The 24,585-nt window shown below is 38.8% G+C and overlaps 1 protein-coding gene across 2 annotated transcripts in view; it reads right to left on the reverse strand.

Moving 5' to 3' along the window:
• Window positions 1–370: 370 nt before the first annotated feature.
• The window catches only part of SLC17A6 (solute carrier family 17 member 6), a 50,324-nt gene continuing 26,109 nt past the window's right edge, over window positions 371–24,585 (reverse strand). For both annotated transcript variants that reach the window (XM_073347835.2, XM_073347834.2), the window contains 9 exons: window positions 20,839–20,953; window positions 18,892–18,979; window positions 18,696–18,782; window positions 17,179–17,321; window positions 11,942–12,091; window positions 9,246–9,378; window positions 6,672–6,782; window positions 3,771–3,898; window positions 371–2,498 (listed from right to left, as the gene is read on the reverse strand). In XM_073347835.2, the coding sequence (XP_073203936.1) occupies window positions 2,163–2,498; window positions 3,771–3,898; window positions 6,672–6,782; window positions 9,246–9,378; window positions 11,942–12,091; window positions 17,179–17,321; window positions 18,696–18,782; window positions 18,892–18,979; window positions 20,839–20,953 (1,291 nt within the window). In that variant the 3' untranslated portion in view covers window positions 371–2,162. The remainder of the gene's footprint in view (window positions 2,499–3,770; window positions 3,899–6,671; window positions 6,783–9,245; window positions 9,379–11,941; window positions 12,092–17,178; window positions 17,322–18,695; window positions 18,783–18,891; window positions 18,980–20,838; window positions 20,954–24,585) is intronic.

The following is a 24,585-nucleotide window of genomic DNA, read 5'->3' on the forward strand; positions in this document are numbered from 1 at the left end:
GGCTTCTCGTTCATTCCAGGGGGTAGTAAAGTGCACCAGTCTTTTTGCTGGCACAGATTACTTCCTTCTGTGTGCCAGCTCTGCTGCCCTGGTTGGCATGTTGCTCCATCTGCTTCCCATCCCTGCCCCTCGCTCACCTGAGTGGGGAAGGGGGAAGAACAGTCTGGTAGTGGCTGCTTCTCTTACTACACATCTGTGTATAGATCGGTGATGTGAATAGCCCACGCAGGGCTCTTTATATCTTTTTACTCCCCTGCCTAGGTGCACAGCAGGGCTCATGAGGTACCCCAGAATATGTCATTGTAGTAACATGAGTCAAATGGTTTATGCTTGTCTGCATCCCAAACAAACAAAAAAGATTACAATACTCTTTTTTATATAAAAGGATAAATAGAGCATTTTATTAACACTTTTTGCAGCAACAAAAGTGACACAGTCCACATCTTTTCATTAAACACAGCAAAAGCTATGGTCACATTTTACATCACTTTGAGGCACAAAGCAAAATATTTTTTTTCCTTAAGGTCAAGGTATGATTTGCATTTAAAAAAAAGAAGAAGAAGAAGAAACAATCCTCAAGTTGTATATTGCAATAGCAGGGCCTCCAAACACTAGCACAATACAATGAACAGATTAAAAATCCAGAATGGATTGTTACATACAATGATAATCATTTGATTTGAGTTGGGAAATGGATCACCATTGTCATTTTTAGAGCATTAAGAAGCGGTCAAGTGTTGCTAACTTTAATTTGGCTTGGTTTGATTTAATCCCAACAATCCCAAATGTCTACAACAAGCTTAATATAAAGGTACTATTTAGACTAAAATATTATGCACTTTATAATGCATTGCACTTATTGCTTGGTACACTAATGTTGCAATTCTTCTTGAGTTATGCTAAGAGAAGATAAGCATAATGAAAGTAGAAGTAATGCTCTTCCTAAATCCATCACTAGTTATTTGCCACTTTGGTTTATTGTGAGGATTGTTACTCATATTCAGCATTCATTATAATTATAATTCTATTTGACAAATACATTTTTGAATTCAGGGATTTGTAAAATAACAACGTTCTCTATAATTACAGTATCTTCAATAAACTTTTATCTGTTTATACAACTGTGCCACAATATGACAAAATAGGAAAACTATCAAGAGAAGAAGGATGATTAAATTATTTTCCGTTTCTTTCATTTAGTTCAAAATATTCTGTAAAACAAATACATCCATTTTGTGTAGGGCTACTTGCTCACGGTAATTTTTTCTTTGGATTATGGGGGTAGGGGGGTAGGCTATATCTTTCTTTTTCTTCTAAAGTGATTTGCAACCAGTACAAAGTAATTTACTATAACTAAAAATACACTGAAGCATTTCTTGCAAAAGTTGTTTTATAGTCTGCATGAAAATTCAGATTGAACATTATATGTTGTTTTTATACTGGTTGGTAAATGTAAGGAAGAACATGACACATACTATAATTTCATTATATTCTGTAAAGAATACAAATAAGAATTTGTGCCTAAACATTTGATATAAAACACCCAAATAAATTCTTTTATTTATCACAGAATAGCCTGCAGCATGTAATCACCATAAATATACAGTCTGATCCAATTCCCATTGGAGATAAATGTATCAATCCCTTATAGATGTCTAGGACTGAATCCTTCCTTCTTGAAGAAAGTCCTTGTCTTAGACCAAACACACAATCTCTACATTTTACTGATTAAACGTGTATAGTTAACACAATCAGTTTATGATCTCTTCCAATACAGTGTAACAAATATATAAGTGCATTTTTTTAAAGATCAAGTACTTTTGGCTTTCTAAACAGACTATTGGATGTGCCAACTTAGTTGGTTAGTTGTGCTTTAATCCTTAATTATGAGCTTTAGCTCATGTATACAGAAAGTATCTAGTTGCCTCTATAGTTTTGACCAGTAAACCCTTAAAACTCTAATGTTTATAGAATGGATACACCCGAGAGGAGGTGATGACATATCACAATTCATACAGATTGCACTTTAATGGTAACCTTATTTTTAAACAGACCTTCCTGTTTGATATGTGTTTACATGTTTATACCACATTCTTTGTGTGCAAACAATCACAATGAATTTAATCACAAACACTACAAAATATATCCAATATTGAGATTTGTTATGAATAATCTTCTCTTTCCTTATAGCTGTATGAGTCTTGGACTTCCTCTTGTACAAATTCTTCTTTCTTCTCCCAACCATTTGGCCAACCACCATTGACCTGGGTCGTAGCACCATAAGACTTAGTGGTACCATAATTTATGTAATTCTGAGTAATGTCCCCTGTCTCTTCGTCAAGTTCATCTTCATGAATAAAACCACATTTCTCTTCACTTGTCTGTTCAGGGTCAGCCCAAGGTTGTTTCTCTCCCGAAGCAAATATGCCATAGAATATAACTCCTCCATAATGCACTAAAGCAGCAATAAGGAAGACATACTGCCACTCTTCACGTGTCTGTAAAGAAGAGTATTGCTAAGTCAAAATAGCAGCACAGACTGGATGGCTCTTCTGAGCTGAAAGGGCTGATTAAGGCACTGAGGCTATAATTTTCAAAAGAGCCCAACTCCTGGGCTTCTAACTCCCTCAGGTTCCTTTGATAATCCTAGTCTAAAAGCTCAATTTGTACAACTGCAGGAGATTTCTGTTACTTACTGGCTAACTTCTGTAAAAATCAATTAACAAAGCACCTCCTCTATCATTAATCCATATGCACAAGTCAACATGACCAGCTAACCAAAATATCTGACCCAATATTCAGGTCGGTTTCAGCTCTCTTACACTGCTGTATGCAGTGCAAAACAACTGGAAACCCAAAATATTTAGCACCCTGAGAAATATCCCATTGCCTGAGGAAATCCTGTCTGCTGGCATCTGGCAGAGGAGTGGCAGTGGTTGAGGGGAAAAGAGTGTTGCTGGTGAGTTCCTGGCCCCAGTATTGGGGAAATGCAAAATCTGTGTCAAGCACTGCTCAGTTAGACCAAAGAATCTGGACTGTTGTTTCCAGTTCTAGGCCTCAATCCTGGAACCATTGAAAGCTATGGCCAAACACCCATTGACATCAAAGAGGATAAGAGGGCGTCCCTAGTGAAAATGTTAACCAGTTAAAAAAGGAAAACATCACTATATTTCAGAGTGTCATGAAACAAATGCACTACTTCCAATTCATTCAGGTTTATTACTGCTTTCCCGTGCACTACACTTGTTCTCTCTTCCATGAATACTTTCAGTCACTAGACCTTATTCTCCTTTTGTACTTTACTTTTAGTTATGAAAAGTTTCAAGGACTATTTAATCCGGGAATATTTTTTAAATGTCGTTTTTTTTAAAATGTACAAAATTCATACTTGAAATGTGTGTCAAACTTGCTATTAATTCCATCTAAACAATTTAAACCCTTGTTTGTGTGCTGGAAGGTTCAAGCCTTATGAAGGAGCTGGTTACTTTAAGAGAGGGTAATAAATATCCACATAAAGACAGTTGCAGTCTGGGAAATTCAACAGAACTGAGGAAGCAAAGGGCAGGAGACTCCTGACTGAGGTGGCATATGATAAAGGTTGCTCAGAGATTTCCAGGAAGTCAAAATACTGGATAGTTAGTGGATAAAGCCAGAAGTTAAGGGATATGGAAAGTAATTTTAGGAATAGGTTTTGTCTTTAATACTAGTGGAATTAAACTGCTCCACTTGAATTTAATGAGAATTATTTTGAAAACCACATTACAGCTTACCTTGTTCTTTGTCATTGCTCCAACAATTATAGGGCAAACCATTCCAGACAACGTCCCAACTCCATTAGAAATTCCCATTAAGATGCTGGCATACCTTGGGGCTATGTCTAAATGGTTGACATTGAATCCTGCAACACAAATACAAACGTGCATTCCCACCATAAAATGTGTCCATGACTATTTATATAGAGCCATTTTTGGGGTGCTTTACAGGACAATGTGAAGACTAAATATATGAGACAGATTTGTGCTTTAAGTTTAAACTGAAAACAGCTTATAAAATGATACGAAATGTATTTTTCCCCAAAAAAATCTGTTTAAAAAACAAACTCTGAGGAGGGAAATTGAACCCACAAAATGATTAGGCTTTGGGGGAAGTTCTCAGAGAGGGACTTGCAGTGTAATTCACATCCTTTTCATGTTGTAAATTACAGATTTTGTGTGTCACTTCCTGTTACAGCCTATGTCACTTCCTCTTCATTTTCTCCACATTTATCTTCTTGGTCACACAAAGCATCAGGGTAATGGCTGTTTTTGTGTGGGAGGGTAAGATAAAATCAATAAAAGGAGACTATTTTAAAAAGATTTCATATTTGTTTGATGTAAAAAAAAACATTTGTGTTTATTTCCTGCAACTCCAACAAGCAAACTCTTTTCAAATGTAGACTACCACTGTTCAAAGAATCTTGTGGGGGGGGGGGGGGAGAAAGTGTTTCTAGGAAGTTACAAGACTCTAAAATTTCCCCAGATAAGCACCAAAAATATATGAAAACAGAATCTGAATACCAGGATCTCTAGGCATCAGAGAAAAAGATAGATGGTGTAGAGAGGACAACTGATAAAAAATAAAGTATAATACATCCTTTCAGGGCCCAATTTCTTACAGAAAGTTTGTGGTAAACACTGGACACGCCACAAAGTTCTCTTTGTTAACTATTTTGTTTGTTACTAGGTTTAAAGAAGTTTTATAATGATGGAATTAAGTTATTTTCAGTAGAAGAACTAGAGCTGATAGGTCTTGCATTGTTAATGGGTTTTAATGAGAGATTGGAATAAGGATACAGTAAATGTTTAACATAAATGATCATGGAGGCTGTTCCAGATATAAGGACTTGTGTGCACAAAAGGAGTTAGGTGCCTAAGTCCCAGTTTTGGGATCACTGTGATGCACAAAACTTCTGCTGAAACCCCTATGCCCCTAAATTCAATCAGCACCTACTTTTTTGCGGTAAAAGTTCCCTAAGTGCCTATGTTTCTGCTTCAGGACATGCACATTGCTGCCTCCCTCTAGGTGTCCAGTCATCTCTCTCTCTCTCTAAGCCCTAGAGTGATTCACAAACTAGGGGAAGATAGGAGTTCAGTCACCTAAATCTCATGAGGTGCCCAATCCCCATAGGCATGCTCAGAGGTTGCCTACTGAACTGGGTCTCCAGCAAACTCACACACAACAGCCGAGGGGGGGTGGGGGTGGGGAAGGGTGGAACTCCCTCATAAATTTTAACCCAGTGGCTAGGGTACTCAGCTGGAGGTGGAAGACCACCACTCCCAAATCCCTCCAGTGGCTAAGAAGGGATTTGCTTCCTGTCCAGTGAGTGTTTTAACCACTGAGCTATGAGATAGTCTGATGTGGGAACTCCTCAGTTTCTCCTGTTGAACCTGTTCCACCATGGATAAATAATTAAAGACTTTAGAATAGGGGGACTAGAATGCTCTCTCTCTCTGTGCTCAGAAAGAGCGAGAGCACAAATGTGAAAATGACTCTATAGGCTGGTGGTTAGAGCATTCAGCTGGGAGATGAGAGTTCCAGTTCCTGTGCTCCAGTGACTCTTTAATTATTTATTGAGGGGTCAATGGCAGAGACTGATGGATCCCCACACCAGAATATCCCATAGCCCAATGGTTGGAGCACTCACACAAGACCGCCCCATTTAAATCCATTTTCCTGCTCAAGTGGATGAGAGACTTAACCCTGGGGTCTCCCCCATCCCAGATGAATACCTTAGCCATTGGGTTAAAAGTTATGAGGGAGCTGCTGCTCCTCTCCCCGTCCCATGTCAGCCACTTACTAAAACAGTGTAAGCGCCTGACTGCAAGCGAAGGTTCACAGCTGAGAATTGCTAGCAGAGATAGGTGCCTATCTCCAAGACTGGGTTAGGGCTTAGCATACACCCCTATCGTCATCATCTCCCATTGGGTAGCTTAGGCAACTGCCTGCCTAGCATGCTGGATTTTGTGAACTGCAGTCTAAGGTGCCTATGTCTCCCCATTCATTGTAGAGGAACGTAGGTGTTGAACTCAAGATTTCTGAATTGCAGTGATTTTTAAGCACCTAAAAGTTACACATTGTAATGCTGAGTGTCACAAAGCCTAACTCCATTTGTGCCTGCATGGGAGAGGTTGCAAAGATGACAGTGGGAAAATGATGCAAAGGCAGATGACCCCGGTAATGCCAAGTGCATGAGAAGGGAAGTATGAGTATTGAGATGTAGGCAGGAATGGAGTTGTGCAAAACCTTAAAACAGAGAAAGCAGCTTCTGAATATGCACTACATCAAGAAAACAATAACTGATTTTATTATTTTGTAATACACAGTAGAAACAACATGTAAAACTCAAGCTAGATTGTTGGAAGGCAGATTCCAAAGCAAAATTTACAGTAATAGATTTGCATTTATCTACATGCAGGGTATATGGGGGCAGGGAATGGAAATACTTGAGCAAATATAATATACAAGATGTGGTATTCATTGTTCTTTTGAAAATGATAATAAATAACACCAGGCTGAAACCTGAGGTTCTTACTCAATTTTAATGTCACTGACTGAAAACTGAGTGAGGACCTCACATTATCTTTTTCTTGAGATGAGATAACTTCCCCCTATTAGCAGAAACGGTAACTTACCGGATATGGCAAATCCACTGAAGCCCACAGCGAGTACCAAGAATGAAATAGCCATTCCTTTACTATGAGAATACCCCACCACCAGAAGAAGAGTTGCTTCCATACCAAAACCTAGGGAAATAATATAAGGAAACATATCAGTTTTAACTACCTATTAAAAAGTGCAAACAATAAGGCACCAGACCTGGTACTCATTTTGAAAAAGCATTGAAAAAACATTATTTTTTATTTCATTATTTTAATTGGTATTATAATTATACAACTCTTTCCCCACAAGAAAACACACACTTTTGCAATGTCAAATAACCTCTTTGTTCAGTACTTGCAAACCAGCTTTTTGTAACTGTCTGTCTCTTTTCACAGTGATCCAAATGCAGTACCTCCATTATGCAGGTGAAATTTGCCCTATGGCTATCTGTATTAAAGGTTGAAGTGCTGCATAGGGCCTAAGTATGAATTTCACCCTCGAACTGAAGGAGTCTCATTGTAAGAGTTATATTCTCTTCTCATATGTCCAGTCACTAGAAATTGAGACTATGAGTAATGCAAAGAGTATATAACAACTTTTCAAGGGCACACAGAAGTATACAGTAGATGGCTAAAAATTACACACACTGGGCCAATTTTCCCCGCTACTTCATTTTTCACTTAGATTCTGTCTGCAATTGTGGAGGTCAATAATGTGATAGTGTATTTATTTGTATGTATTCAGCCATTTGAATAATGTTGTTTGGTGCACACTAAATTGTTGGGAAGCCCTTTACCTTAATCTACTGTGAGTAACTTCAGATAGCTCTAAAAAGTCTTAGACTAGAATTCTGCCTATAACCCATTTCATACATTGTGTGAACTTTTACAATGTCTCCTTATTAAAGCCACTGTTTTGTAATCTTTTTGTAATGGCTACCACCATTGTCTACACCAGAAGGGAGTTGAATTTCAGTGAGGAGAAACTGGGCAGACAGGAGGAAATAAAACAGGGGAAAGACATGTATGAAACCTTCATCCCATGGTGGCAACCACCATTCCCTCAGTAAAATTCTCTATGTCCCAAAGGACAGGAAGAAAAAAAAAGGGAGGATCAAGGAGTGGGAAAGGAGCCTGAGAAAGAAACTCTACTGGGCATCTTGGGCCAGATTTTCAGAAGCATTTGGTGCCTACAGATGTGGATAGGTCTGATGGGATTTCAAAAGATCTTAGCAGGTTAGTCACCAAACCCCTCTTGATTTCAATGACACTTGAATACTTAACCTACTCAGACATTTTTGAAAATCTCACTAGGCTCTATCTGTGCCTTTAAATATCTAACGGTCCCCTTGTCCCTCTAAATAATTTCTCCAGTGAATGAAATAAGAAGGCATAAGTGGACAACCTTATATCTCTGCTTGGAGGTCACCTTCAGTTAGTAACCACATCTGTTTAATAGCCACATCTTTATCATACAAGTAAAAGGTGAAAGTAATACTTAACTTAGCCATGGCTCCTAAATGAATATATGCAATTTATTTATGGACTCTATTCTAAATCACATTCATAAGAACATAAGAATGGCCATACTGGGTCAGACCAAAGGTCCATCCAGCCCAGTATCCTGTCTACCCACAGTGGCCTTTGCCAGGTGCCCCAGAGGGCGTGAACCTAATAGGTAATGATCAAGTGATCTCTCTCCTGCCATCCATCTCCACCCTCTGACAAACAGAGGCTAGCAATTCCTTACCAATCCTGGCTAATAGCCATTAATGGACTTAACCTCCATGAATTTATCCAGTTCTCTTTTAAACCCTGTTATAGTCCTAGCCTTCACAACCTCCTCAGGCAAGGAGTTCCACAGGTTGACTGTGTGCTGAGTGAAGAAGAACTTCCTTTTATTTGTTTTAAACCTGCTGTCCATTAATTTCATTTGGTGGCCCCTTAGTTCTTATATTATGGGAACAAGTAAATAACTTTTCCTTATTCACTTTCTCCATACCACTCATGATTTTATATACCTCTATCATATCCCCCCTTAGTCTCCTCTTTTCCTAGCCTCCTTAATCTCTCCTCATATGGGACCTGTTCCAAACCTCTAATCATTTTAGTTGCCCTTTTCTGAACCTTTTCTAATACCAGTATATGTTTTTTGAGATTAGGGGACCACATCTGTACGCAGCATTCAAGATGTGGGCGTACCATGGATATATATAAGGGCAATAAGATATTCTCTGTCTTATGCTCTATCCCTTTTTTAATGATTCCTAACATTCCGTTTGCTTTTTTGACTGCTGCTGCACACTGTGTGGACATCTTCAGAGAACTATCCATGATGACTCCAAGATCTTTCTCCTGATTAGTAGTAGCTAAATTATACATACATATATTGTATGTATAATTGGGGTTATTTTTTCCAATGTGTATTACTTTACATTTATCCACATTAAATTTCATTTGCCATTTTGTTGCCTACTCACTTAGTTTTGTGAGATCTTTTTGAAGTTCTTCACAGTCTGCTTTGGTCTTAACTATCTTGAGCAGTTTAAAATCATCTGCAAACTTCAAGGTATACGGGAAACCTTTAAATAAGGTAGAGTGACTTACCTCCACAATTCATTATCTTTCTCACGGTAGTGGTTGAAAGAATTTGCCTGCTTCTTAGGAAATCTGCAATCTGTCCCCCAATAGGCACAATAATGGTCATCACTAAATGCGGCAAAGCAGATAACATACCCACCTAAAATAATGACAAATGGGAAGTGTTGGCACCATAATAAAATATTGATTTATCATTTTCTGAAGCATCAGGCAATCAACAACTACTTAGTTGATTCTCTACAAGTCCAGGGTAGGTGTTTAAAGCAGGCATCTTGATTTTAATTGTATTAAATGAGTGAAATGTGACAATGTGCATGCTTGTAACTTGCCATTTTCTCTGCTAAATGATAAGCAAGACAAACTGGGAATCATGCATGGAACTCTAAGTACTAAACATTACAGGATACAGATCAATAGGTAAATTAAGTCAGGGGTTTTCAGAACTAAAAAGCATCAAGAAGCACAGAGGTCCTGGATCTACATTCCTTGAACTTTCAGACTCCTATTGAGGCCAGTGGAACTTTGTAATGGGCAAGGAATTGAGGATGAGGCCCAGAATACTCAATGTTTAGAAATCATATGTAAGCTACACACTAATGACACACACAGATGTAAATCAGTGGTATTTTTCTGACGATTGGCTCCATACACACACTAAATTTCACAGAAAATCCTTCACTGAAAATATATAATAAATATGTATGCCAAGGATAATATTAAAAATGAGGGTATGTGAGGAAACAGCATTTCTGTGATACCTTTTACAAAATGCACTATGATCAAAGGCAGAAAATGATCTCTTCCTTTTTCCATCTGAAGTGTGAAATTCTGTACTTTGCTGTAGTTTACAAGATAGAAAGCTAATCAGATGGCCAGATTCATCCCTGATGAAAGCAGGTGTTACTCCAATTTAGTCAGATATTTAGAATAGGAAGTAGCTGCAGTATTTCAGGTACCACCATAAGATACTGGCAGGTAAATGTTGGCTTTTCAGTTGCAACCACTGTCAGTGAACAAGCTCCATGTGAGGGAGCTAAAATATTAGTCCTCATGCCAAAAATATTTTTTCTAGATTTACAATAGGTGGACCATTGTTTGAATATCTAGCTCTTAAAACAATTTTTGGGGCTAAAACATTAAGACTAACTCTATATGAAATGACCATTCTAATCATATGCCCAATAGAAGAGGTTTCTTTAGAAACATACACTACAAAAAAGTTCTTAGAATACCCCCAAATAGACTCATTTCCTTAACCCAGAACATTGAACAGTACATAGGCTCACATAAAGACTAACATTTAAATTTCCAGATTAATTTATCTGCTGTACAAAAACAAGTGAAACATGATAAGCAGCCATGTTGCTTGTTCATCAGCAAATGGAAAGGGCACAATGGATTTGAACTAGAACTTCTAATATTTCCTCTTCTGTGAAAAAGTTAGAAGCAGTGTTAAATTCCCATAGACCATTCACACTTTTCTTTGAAGCTGCACTATTATATAATGTGTATTAAGGAGGGGGTGGAATCAAAAACAGTTTTTGGAGGTGGGAAGATAGGTGATCAGACTCCAATCCTGGATCTGGACCTGAATTTCACCACTGGTCCCTTTCTCTGTGTGATGGCTAAACCCAAAACTCAATCTGAACTTTGAGAGAGAGTGAGTGGTGCAGAATCTGGATATGAATTTTGCAGCTTATGCCCATCTATGACTGCTGAATGCCATAATATAATTGTGATTTTAGCCTATAATATTGAAACAATTCTGTGGCTACCTAGGGTTTTCTGGTTCTCAATATGCTGCACGCCAGAGACACTTGGACCTTCATAGTAACAACATGGATAGAATTTAAACCTTCCTGCACCAAAACCTCAAGCCCCTACCACTTGAGCTAAGAAAAATTTCTGTTCGCTCTTTGCAGCATAGGACCTAAGACACACAGGTGATAAATTATTATTCCATCTATCTAATGGGCAAATCAAGGGCCTGATTTGCTCACTGACTTCCATGGAAAGACTGCTTTGGATCAGTCCTTATTGGTCAGATTGTGCCACTGACCCATGTAAGGGGTGATACATAACAGCATCAACCTCAGGGAGAATGGAAGGTGCAATTCCTGGGTGAATGCCCCAATGCATAGGGGACCATGCAAGCTGCACCATTTTTTTTGGATGATGCAGCTTGCTGTTCCCCTTATTACCAGTGTACTCTCCAGACCAGTGGAGGGAGGTGGAAGGGGATGCTCCTACTTTCCCTGCAACTTTCCCCACAGTCTTGGGGGCACCATGGTCTCCAGAGGGTGCACCGATGGACCTCAGTTGCGATGGGCCTTTGTGCAGTCTACACGGCAGAGGCACTTTGCATGCTTCACCCCCCAAAACTAATACAAAGTCATGTTCCAGTATGGCTCCAAAGAGGTCACTATAAAGTATTTCCTCTTAAAAAAATTTTAGTGAGTGCACTATGTGTAAATTTTAGCCTAACCAAAAGGATACGATCCCTTTTCAGTTTTGTCACTTCACTCATATATGCTGGTACATAAAAGGAATGGTGATTTTCTGCACTGGAAAGGAGCTTCAAGAATTATAAAACACTGGGAAATATGTGCTTACAATTTTCCAACTCCAAGTAAAGATCTACAAACATGATTCGTCAGTTATTGCTACTCAAAAATATCTGATGTTACATTATGATTAAATACCTTGCTTATTTCAAACCCAAACACCTCTTCAAAGTAAGCAGGCTGACTAATAAGCAGCAAATAAAAAGTCCAGCTTCTACAGAAGTTTGCAACAATTATTGCATAGACAGGCATAGAAGTAAAAAATTTTCTCCATGGAGTCTTGTATTTCTGAAACGTGGAAAGAAAAGCCCAGTTAATATTTTATTGGTTAATGAATATTACGCTTCCCTTATCATGCATGCTATTTTAGCCACTGTTCAAAGGAACAGGTGCTTAACTTTACACATGAGTAGTTCCATTGGCTTTAATGTTAATAAAGTAAAACATATGCATAAGTATGTGGAGAATCAAAGACTTAGCATAGACACCTGAGCAAATGGACAAATGTCTGCAATAGTATTCAGTGAAGCAAGACAAATTTACTCAATACTGACAGGTTTCAGAGTAGCAGCTGTGTTAGTCTGTATTCACAAAAAGAAAAGGAGTACTTGCGGCACCTTAGAGACTAACCAATTTATTTGAGCATAAGCTTTCGTGAGCTACAGCTCACTTCATCGGATGCATTCAGTGGAAAATACAGTGAGGAGATTTATATACACAAAGAACATGAAAAAATGGGTGTTATCATATACACTGTAAGGAGAGTGATCACTTAAGATGTGCTATTACCAGAGCGGGGGCGGGGGGAGGAGAAAACATTTTGTAGTGATAATCAAGGTGGGCAATTTCCAGCAGTTAACAGGAACGTCTGAGGAACAGTGCGGGAGGAGGGGAATAAACATGGGGAAATAGTTTTACTTTGTGTAATGACCCATCCACTCCCAGTCTCTATTCAAGCCTAAGTTAATTGTATCCAGTTTGCAAATTAATTCCACATATCTATGCAGGGGACACCAGCATTGGGCCTAATCACATCAGCCGCACTATCAGAGGCTCGTTCACCTGCACATCTACCAATGTGATATATGCCATCATGTGCCAGCAATGCCCCTCTGCCATGTACATTGGTCAAACCAGACAGTCTCTACGTAAAAGAATAAATGGACACAAATCAGATGTCAAGAATTATAACATTCATAAACCAGTCTGAGAACACTTCAATCTCTCTGGTCACTCGATTACAGACCTAAAAGTCACAATATTACAACAAAAAGACTTCAAAAACAGACTCCAACGAGAGACTGCTGAATTGGAATTAATTTGCAAACTGGATACAATTAACTTAGGCTTGAATAGAGACTGGGAGTGGATGGGTCATTACACAAAGTAAAACTATTTCCCCATGTTTATTTCCCCCCCGCCCCACTGTTCCTCAGACATTCCTGTTAACTGCTGAAAATGGCCCACCTTGATTATCACTGCAAAAGGTTTTCTTCCCCCCCTCCCCACTCTCTGTTGGTAATAGCTCATCTTAAGTGATCACTCTCCTTACGATGTGTATGATAACACCCATTTTTTCATGTTCTGTGTATATATAAATCTCCTCACTGTATTTTCCACTGAATGCATCCGATGAAGTGAGCTGTAGCTCACGAAAGCTTATGCTCAAATAAATTTGTTAGTCTCTAAGGTGCCACAAGTACTCCTTTTCTTTTTACTCAATACTGTCATTCATATTAGGCAATGCTGTGATGCACCAAACTCCTGCTTGACTGCTGCCAAACTCTGTAGGTACCTAAACTCACTCAGCATCTAAGTTTTCAGGGTAAAAATTCCCGCAGCACCTAAGTTTCTGCCTCTGGGCATGTGCACTGCAACCTCACTCCAGGCTTTCAGCCACCTATGTCCTACCTACCTAAGTCCCAAAAGGATCCAGGGGAAGATAGGCAGAGGAGCACCTGTCTCACTCTTGGGACCCAATCTGGTAGGCATGCTCAGTGACTACCTACCAGATTGGGTCCCATTTTGAAATCTGTCAGGTGGTCCCCACCTTATGACATTTAGCTCAGTGGTTAGAGTGCTCAGCTAGGATGCTGGAGACTGAGGTTCTATTCTGCCTCCACCACCATCTGAGGAACAGGAAAGGATTTAAATAGGGAGCTCCACGCCTCTCTCAGGAGAGTGCTCTAAAGAGCAGGTTAAGGGGGTATTCTCATAGGGAGTTCCTTCAATTCATGCAGAGATTACTACCTAGGTGATACCCTAGCAAGATTTGAACCTTCCACCCTGCCTGCCAAGGCCACAATACTACCCCCCTAAACTACAGAGCCAGGCCTTGCCTGTTAAAGCAATTCTACTTTGGATAAAGACTTAAATAGTCACTGGGCCAGAAAGAGAGAATGACTCAATAGCCTGATGGTAGGGCACACACATGCTCCAATGGCTCTTTAATTAGTTAAACACAGTGGAGCACCTTCAACGGGAGAGGTTGAGGGTCCCCCATTAGACTATCTCATAGCTCTGTGATTAACGGGTGCCTCTGAGTGGTGTGTGAGCTCCTTGTTCAAATCCTGGTCCCCCCTCAGGCAGAGAGGGAAATTGAACCTTGGTTTCCTGTGTCCCAGGGGAGTGCTCCAATCACTGGATTAAAAGTTATAAGGTAGGTGGCACCAAAACAACCTCCTCCTCCTGCTGTTGTATGTGGAATGAGTAGGCACCTAACTCATTCTTACAAGAAACAACTTAGGCACCTAAGTCACCTGACTCCAGGAGAGGGTCTCCTCATTGTGTATCACATGCAGAGATAGGCATCTAATTCTTCGCAGGGTTTAGGACACAGCCCTCCCCTCAGCATCTCCCATTGATTAATCTAGGGGACTCCCCACCTAGCATGTTGGCTTTTGTGTATCATATGCTTAGGTGCCTGTCTCTCGGCATGATTGTATAAGGAGTCTAGGCACACAGCTTAGGCTTTGTGGATCACACAGTTGTTCCTGTGATTTTTCTAGGCATTGTGTTGCTCTCTATCACAACGTTTAAGTTGATGATCCAGGTCCCAGTGACTTGACTGGAGCGCCACATTGGGCCAGGTTTCTTCCATATAGGAGTATATGGAAATTACTTCAAAGAGGTTTCCTGGGTGCAGCTGAGGGTAGGATTAGGTCCATTATGTCTTGAAAACTGGCATGGTTCCAAAGGGAAGTGGTGAAACTCTCTCTAATACAGTATGTGCAATGCCCTGTGCACCTATTAAGTTCTACTTAAGATCCTTAGACAGGGTTAAGTGAGTCTTAATTGGTGAGGAGGGCATGGTGAATGCCCTGGGAAGAATGTCATACTGCACATATCAAAAGCAATTAAGCCATTAATACAGACTAATCACTTCCAAATATAATTTTGAATCCAGTTTTAAATAATGAAAGTACAAATAAATGAAACAGGAAATCTCCAACCCAAACCTGAGCAGAATATATTGATTTCTCTTTAAATAATATTTGCACAAGCCTTAGACATTGTGTTTAAAATTTCAATCTGAAGCATATTTCTTTCATCAAGTGTGGGATTTTCAAAAGCACCTATGCCATTGAGGAGCACAAGTATCATTGAATTTCAAACTGGATACTGCAGCTGTCAACAGTGGCTCAAAGCTCTTGATCATGGGAAAAGAGCCTAAGCCTGTGCTCAATCAAGAGCAAATGGTCTGACCCAATTAGAAAATACTATAAAGAGAGATCTCTGGGAATCAGTGATAAAGGAAGGTAGGACTAGGAAGGTTGACAGGGTAAGAGAAGAGGCTAGAAAGCTAAGAAACAAACAGCAATGGCTGATTTTCCTTAGTTAGCATTTGTAAAGCTATTTCTTTAAACCCTTTTAGAAATTAAAGGAATAGGAAAGTGCTCATTTTGCATGGTAGGTTTACTTAATGGCTGTTAGGAATGTCTCCATTTCATACCAGACTTCATAGCATTCTCTGAGATGTAAATTTGTATAGGATAATCTCAAACTACACAGGGCCCAAAGGTCTGTTTATTGAAAGGGTGTTCATTATAACTGGAAAGAGACTCCAGTAGAATCATGAGGACTTCTTCCTGAAGTCAGCCTTAAATAATGAAGTTACAATTGTTTCTCAAAGGTGAGGTGAGAACTATTATCCCCCTACATCTCTGCAATTAAGCTATATAGTATGATTTAAAAACAATAGTCAGAGGCACAGAATTGTGAGAGCTTCTCTTGCTTCAGTTCATAAGCTTTCAGACAAATTGAACTTAGACTAGATGGTGATGCAGCCCTATCTGATTCTACTTCTCAGCATCTCACTGTGTATTGCAATTTCGCCTCTACATTATCTGTTCCTCATTTTAACAGTAAAATGGTTGGGAAGGGATCGAATGGAAAGGAAATGGAAACACTGTCATCTGTCCTAGACCTAGAAACCTCATTTAGAGCCTAACAACCCCCAGGGTTTCCACATGTGGTGAGGCATTAGATCTGGCGTGGAGTGTGAGGGAGAAACACCCACTCCACAGCATGCTCCTCCTTTCCCTGCAATATCAGGAAAGCTCCACAGAGACAATGTCTGATTAGGAGTTAATGCTGCTCCAAGGAGGATTAGCACCTTCAAGTTCCCCTCTATGGCAGCTACTCTGCACCTGTGAGGGAGACAGCATGGCTCCTAAAGGAATATCCTCAGAATCACTCATCGCATAGGCTACTTTTAAATACTGATTTTTTTTTTTTTTAAAAAAAAGCTAACCGAAAAATGCAACTGGTGTAGATTAACTGAACATCAGTGGTTCAATAGCACAGTATTTCTGTTGTATTGTGCAAAAACAAACTCACTGGACAAAGCCTAATTTATGTACTTGATATCTGTACATAGTAAGGATTGTGTTGAGATGGGGGGGGGTGATACAAAGGGAGCAGAAAGCTTTGGGAAGCTAACAAAGAAGTGAAGGAAGCTGCAAAGGGGAATAATTGGGGAATGGTAACTAAAGGAATGGAAGCTTCATGAGATTTGCCAACTATGTGAAAAGGTTATCTCAAACCCTTTTCATTTGGTGTAGGCCACTTTTCCCATAATCAAGAGCTTTGATCCACTGTCACCCTTATATAGAGCAGTCCTTTACTCCATGTGTAGTCCCATTAAAAGGAGGGAAGAGTTAAGCCTTGTATGCTTTATGTAATAGCACGAGCCATACAGACATGTCTGATGGAATTTGTTTTCTGGAGAGTTGAATTGTCTTGAATAACTACATCCTAACTTGAGTGGTGTTAACTCTCTTAAGTTTATTTTACCCCTTTCCTTTCCACCCAAAAACCATGCTATAATCTGATACCACTGTATGGATTGATGTAAATATATATAAAGTTCTTACTTCCATTGCACCTAAGAGGTTGGCACTCTCTCCAATGCTCTCCTCTATGTATCTGCGCTCTTCATCTGTGATCGTTGGGTGCTTTGCAGGACTCTCATATGACACCAAAAGCCAAAACATATACCAGACCAACCCAAAGCTCCCTGTTGAAAATGTAAAAGGAAGAAGGACCTTGAAAGGAAATACAAATGCACTAAAGCAACAAACCAGGAAAAATACCAGCACATCTCATTTCAATGGCATTTGGAGTTGCCTTCTTTACGGAGTTGTTCTCACAAAGACCAGATCCCACAAACACTTACTATCGGTGAGAAGTGTTTACCAGGTTGGGCCCATAATGAGGCTGTCATTTCATTTACAGAATGACTTTGCTATAAATGAAGAATCACTGAGTCCTGAATAGCCACTGGTATATTTCAGTGCATGGAAACAGCTTCAGAGTTTCATTCTACCTAGAGTGAAATTTCATTTCTACTTATCCTATGTCACTGTTAGTAATTCACTACACTAACATTTTTACCTGAAAAATATAAGATTGTGGCACTGTTTCCACTTCATTTCTGTGCCATTTTGAGTGAACTTATTCCCTGTTCATTCCAACACTGAAATGGGTTTTAAAAATATCTAGTCTATGTAACAGTCCTTAAGTGAAATTTTCTAGATTCTGTTGGTGTGATATACTAGGAGGCATGTGAAATGAACAGTGTTAATTATAGCTGTGTGGTATTCTGTATTTTTTCCTGTGATTAGTTTGGTTAATTATATTATACCATAAAGAGGTATTCATTCTGGCTAAAAGTCATTTTAGATTAGAGAAATAAACCCTTAGGACTAAATTCAACCCATGTTTTACACCCCATATTTTCAGTGGGATTACGCAGAGTGTGTGTTTATGCATATAATATAAAATTTTACCATTATGCTTTGGTCTTTCTTCTGACTTATACATTTCTAATACAGCCCTAAAAATTGTGGCCACTTTGAGGCATCTAATCCAGTTCTCTGCATTACTGCAGGGCAGTTTTCAAACTTCCTCAAAATCTTTCCCAGTAGTTCAGATCAATTCTCATTCTTTATGGGATCTTTCTCTACTTCATACAAGTTTTACACTGAATAATTAATTCCATTGGCCATGTACTCTACTGCTGTAAATCAGTGTAGCTTAGTTAACTTACACCATCTGAGGATCTGCCAATCAATCTCAGTTCAGCTACTCTTGATTTCCACTGATGTAAATGGGAGGAGAATGAGACATCATGAATTGGTGATTGTACAACATAAAAGTAATTCTCTCTTTCATTCAGCTGAAATTTCTCCTCTTTAAGACCATTGTTTCTTCTTCTAATTTTACAATTCCTTCACATTTTCCCTTCCTCCAACACCTATTTCTCTAGGTTGCATGTTTAGACTCAAACTTTAGTCTTCCTTTATTTTCATCCTATGTTAACAATGCAGCTGTTAACAGCACAGATTAGATTCCTGTATTAATGGTGGGAGGTAAACAAAAACTATCATACCATACACATAAAACACAGAAGACCATCCAGTATATTGCACTAGAATCCCAGCTAAAGGCATTGCAATAACAGCTCCTGCATAGGAACCTATAAAACAAGAGATACATGATTGAAACTGGAAATACATTCTCTACTGGACTATTTAATTTTGTTGGGGGAGGAGGGGAGAAGAGGACAATATTAAAGGGTGGCTTACCACAAAAGGACGTGGTTGCTAGCCTACTTCTTTCTAAAGGAGGGGCCCACTTGCTCCATATCCCATGGCAGGCAGGATAAGTGACACCCTGTGGAGTCGGCATTCCACAAGTTAGCATGTGCTGATCAATTAGTCGATGTATTGTTTGTGCATTTATTTCTGTTTAAAACTAATATAAAGAAAATAATGGTCTAATAATTATACTAGAATTTCTATAGCACTGCATGGACACAATCCAACTCCTGTTTTACAGTGGAAAAACTGCCAGTGATTTGAATGGAAATTGGATCAAGCCCTATGTGTTTACTACACCATACGTACTTTAATAACTAGCTAATATTCACAGTGCCCCTGTGAAATAGGTGGTTACAATAATTATAGGTGGGGAAAGTGAGGCACAGAGGTGAAGTACATGCCCAAGGCCACCCATCACATCCATGGCAGAGCCAGTATTAGAACTCTGGGCCTCCTGACGTCTCCTAAACCCAGGTTTTTTCCCTTAGACCATACCTGAGCTATCCTAAGTTCTAGCCACCAGTAATGTAATTGGAAAGTACAATGACATAGAAGCTAAAAATCAGCCGTTTTCCCTTCACCCTGACCCTAGAAAACAAGAGCAGTGTGATTCTGGGAGACTAGAAAATATTGCAAGTGAAGTCTTTCTCACTGTCTTTGTTGTAATAAATTTTTTAAGCACATATGAAAAAGGAAATCTGAAATCTTTAGTTGATTTCATTTTCAAATATGACTGTTCTCTCTGCAACACAGGTTTAGCCTTAACTGTATAAAAATAATGGAATTTCACTCAGAATTATTAATATTTTTATGGACCATCTTGCAACCTTGCTATATACAGTAAGTTCTTACAAAAATTTCACTTAATAGCTAATTACACATTAAAATTTGGATTTTCGCATATTTTTAGAACAGTAGTATCTTTCCTTCTTTTAATGTAATATTTGATCTTCAACTGAACATAATTTTAAAATTCAAAACTTTTCTTGTTTTACAACTTGGACATTTTTTTGTGAATTTTCAACAAGTTACGCAAAACTCCAATTAGGATGTTTCCAGAATCCATGCAAATGTTCTTCACAATCCTATTCAGAAGCTAGTTTTGCATGCAGAAGTCCATCAAAGAGGGAAAGAGAATAGTTTAATGTGACAAGTCTAAAAATATCTTGTTTTACTTTTTAATCTCCTAGTCTTCTTTCTCTCTTTCCCTCTTCCTCAGGAGGTGTAAAGTTCTGCCTACATAAATTAATTTGCAAGACTGGGCCTACATTTGTGCATGCAAATATATATAGTTGGATACCTCACTACCTAACTTGCACATGGAAATATGGCTAGTACACTAACTATCCACCTTGCACATAGCTTGTTCTCCCAAATCTAAGGTTTTTATATAATAAGATGCGTTCAAAAATTGGTTCATTGGTGATCTGGAGAGCATGTATTCAAATCTGGTCTAAAAATGTTCATGAGACAATCAAATTTACAATACAGGCTTGACCTTGCTCCCATTGAACTCAGTTGCAAAACTCCTACTGATGTCAGTGGGTGCATGCTCAATGCCTATTATAGAAATACAAACTTGATTTTAAAGAGAGTGCTCATTCTCAGGTGCTGGTCCACAAACTACCCTGAGTGGGAGACCACGCCCCAGATCAAGGTCTATGCAGTACTGGCTTAAGTGGGAATTAAATGGTGGTGTATGCCCTGTGCTGGCCCTCTGAACAGGGGTGGATTTTTACCATGTAATTTTATAGGCAAAAGAAAGATACATTGAAAACGTGACCTAACCATTCAAATAGCTGCATTTCATTGCACTAGGATTCAACTCTTAACTGGAATCCTATTTTTTTCACTTATAACAAAGACTGCTGGTTAGCAACTAAAGAACATCCACAATCACATTTTCTTGTAACTCCAACTTCTTTTCCATACCTCTACAAGGCCCTGCAAGATCCGGACAAAGATGACACACCCATAATGCACCTTAGCAGCAGATGGTATTAGCATATTAAGAGTGGCAGTCAGCAATATAGCAGCCCCAAACACCCTGTAAAAGAAAACCGAGGAAATGATTGCAGTAGTGGTCAAAACAACAGAAAATTTCACACCCACACACATGTGGACACATATATGTACAGTATGTGTTAAATGAACATTCTTTACAGAGGAACATTGAAATTACCAGACTGGAGCAGACTCAGTATCTAGTCCAGTATTCCCTGATAAGTGGCCAGCACTGTATACTTCAGCGTAATCAGTCCCCTTCCACACATAGGGCTCATCTTGATATGTAATAGTTTGTGATTGGTTTAAGCCCTAAAGCATGAGGTTTAATATCCCTTCCAAAATGTGTATCAGTAATTATGAAGACTCTGAACCTTCTTGATATCCGTATAGCTGTCCAATCACCTTTTTTGTCTTCCGAAGTTCTTGGCTTCAGTGACTTTGACTTCAGCATCTTCCTGTGGCATTGAGTTCCACAGTCTAAGTAAACATTGTGTGAAAAATTTCTCCTATCAATTTTGAATTTCTTATCTTTTAATTTCATTGAATGTCTGTCCCTTTGTTCTTGCATTATGAGATACAGAAATTCCTGTTCTACCTTCTCTGCCATTACATATTTTTATCATGCCCCTCTTATTTAAACAATCCCTGTCTTTACAATCTCTCTACACATGAAAGATTTTTTCCGGGTCCGCAATAACTTTCATCACTTTTCTCTGAACTTCCTGTAATTCAGCAATACCTTTTTTGAGATGGATGACCAGTAGTGCACACGCTATTCCAGAAGAGGTCACGCCATTTATTTATATAGAGGCATTATAATGTTCTCTTATTTTTATCATCCCATTTCTTTATGCATTCTAACATCTTCTTTCCTTTTTTGATCACAGCTGCACATTGAGTTGTTTACAGTTGAGTTGTCTACACTCAGGTCCTGAGCTGATACCATTAATTTAGAACTCTGTAATGTATACAATTGGTTTAATTGTTTCCCTCCAGTGTGCATTACTTTGCATTTATCAACACTGAATTTCATTTGCCATCATGTTGTCCATTATCCTAGCTTGATTAAGTCCCTCTGAAATTCCTCAGTCTTCTTGGACTTGATTAACATAAATAACCTTGTATCATCAAAAAATGTTGTTACCTCATTTCTCATTCCCCTCTCTTTTCTGTTAATAAATATATTAAACAACATGGATACCTAGTATGGAACCTTGAGGCAGCCCATGGTTAACCTTTGGCCACAATGAAAATTGACCTTTCAGTCCTACTTTTTGCTTCCAGTCTCCTCACCCATTTTTATCCAACACAATACCTCTCACCCTGTGTCCACTCAATTTCTTTAGTAGCATCTAGCACTGGACCTTATCAAAGGCCTTTTGGAAGTCTAATTAATGATATCAACAGGTTCTCTTTTACCCACTACTTTACTGACACCTTTAAAGAATTCTAAGGCAATGTCTATACTAGAGACCTTACACAGACATAGCTCTCCTGTTGACATAATTAAAGCACCCCCAACAAGCTGTGGTAGCTACATTAGTGGCAGAAGCTCTCCCACTGACATTGCGCTGTGCACATTACCACTTACACCAGCAAAACGTATGTCACTCTGGGGGAGGGGTGTTTTTTCACACCCCTGAGCGCATACATTTTGCTGACATAAGTGGTAGTGTAGATATGGCCTAAGAGAATTGTGACACACTATATTTCTTTCTGGAAATGTTGCTGGTTAGACCATATCATACCATGATTTTTCAGGTGTTTTGTTATTCTCTTAATTATGTTATATCTATTTAAATATAATAAAACATCCAAATTAGGGTAAATGTCATTTCTTAAATGTAGTGTAACATAGTTAATGTAGTGTAATGTAATCTCTTCCTTAGGTACACTCTTTAACCTCAGTGTCTACCTGGAAACTAGTGGCCTCATTTTGAAATTACCTAGCACCCATAACTCCTTTCGACTTTCATATATGCTTAACACACCTGAAAATCAGGCCCCAAGGGCTTGACTCTTGTCTCATGCTGATATAAATCAGAAGTAACTATTGGAGTTAACAGACTTCCACCTGTGTAATTGACTGTGGATAGCTAACAATTTAGCTTGTTAATATTTAAAACAAACAGATATGAAATATAACAATAATATTCAAACTCTTCTTCACTTTAAGAAAATGACCCACTGTAACATTCATTAAAATATCTGTTTGCCTCAAAGCCTTGATCCTGCAGTCAAACAATATACAATACATCTGCTAATTTAGAGCCAAATTTTATCAGCCTTATGATGAGCAGCATTTTACTCCTCAAATAGTTTTATTGGTGCCACTGAATATTTCAAAGTCTATCAGAATCTGGTCTTTAATAATAGTGCTTAAAGTAAACAATATAGATCTTCTCATCTTTAAAGTGGTTTGCAGATATCATGTAATTAATGAGTTCTACAGCATAGATGATTTTGTGGGTATTCCATGACAATTTTGTGAAATTTATATATTCTTCCTAAAATATCATTTGTTTCCATAGTCTGCTCATTATAAAAGCTCAGAATGGCTTATATGACAGTATAACAGTTCTACAGCAGTGCTCAAAAAGCACTCAAATTTTCACTAACTAAATGTCTGAAGTAAACCACACTTATCCAAAAAATGTCAACTTTTGTACATACCATGTGAAACCTACAGCAATCATTTTGGTTAAACTAGATCATTTATAATCTTAATTCCTGTGGGGTATGTCTGTTAATACAAAATCTACATGATGCTCATAAGAGTGAAAACAATCTGAATGTTTTAAAGAATTACTTACATAACAAGATCTCAGTCTAGTCACTATCGTCTATGATTATATCGTCTTTTAGGACAAGATCCAACAAAGAGGAAGCAATTCAGCTTCCCTACTACAGAAGTGTCTGCAGGACTGTGCATAGCTCAGCTGTCTATTTTAGTTTCCATTTCTCCTACTTCTTGACATTTATGATGGGTCTGATCCAAAATTCAATGGAAAGATTCCTCAGTGGGCTTTGTCTTGGGCCTTATATGATTGTCCCTTTTGTCTCTTGATATGCATTATGTTTCTTTCTGTCACCTTGTAATTGCAAGTGGATTTGTATTGAAAAACTGATTCCTTTAAAAATGCCCATTGTTAAAATCAAATGATTTTTTTTTCCATCCTCTGCTTCCAGCCCAGAAAGTGTCACAGAGTTAGTGCTTTCCACAGAGTTGTGGCACAGAATATTGAGAAGCGCATCCCCAGCTTCCCCAAGGAGGACAGCATACACCATGATGAGGCAGGGGACTTATCTATGAGAGACGAAGAAGGTGCCCCACTCCACTGGATAGTTATTGCTGGAGCACAGTAATCCTCTGGCTCTGCATTCTGTCCCCTTCCTTTCCTGGTCCACGCTACTTGTCCACCCAAGAATGTTCCGTATGCTAGGTGGATGGTGGGATGGGAGCAGGTAGTATCCAACTGGCCATGCTATCGTTACACCATCCCAGGGTCCCCTTTGTGCCACTGGAGCTATACAAAGAGGATGCAGCCAGTGGCCAAGGCTTGGCCATTTATTTTTGAAAAGATGTACTGCTAAAATAAATCCTAGGGACCCCAATTACATAACATTTTGCTATCACATCTAGAGCTGATTGACAGGAAAGAGGTCACCAAG

This window comes from Lepidochelys kempii, chromosome 6, assembly GCF_965140285.1.
Source record: "Lepidochelys kempii isolate rLepKem1 chromosome 6, rLepKem1.hap1, whole genome shotgun sequence".
NCBI lineage: Eukaryota > Metazoa > Chordata > Testudines > Cheloniidae > Lepidochelys > Lepidochelys kempii.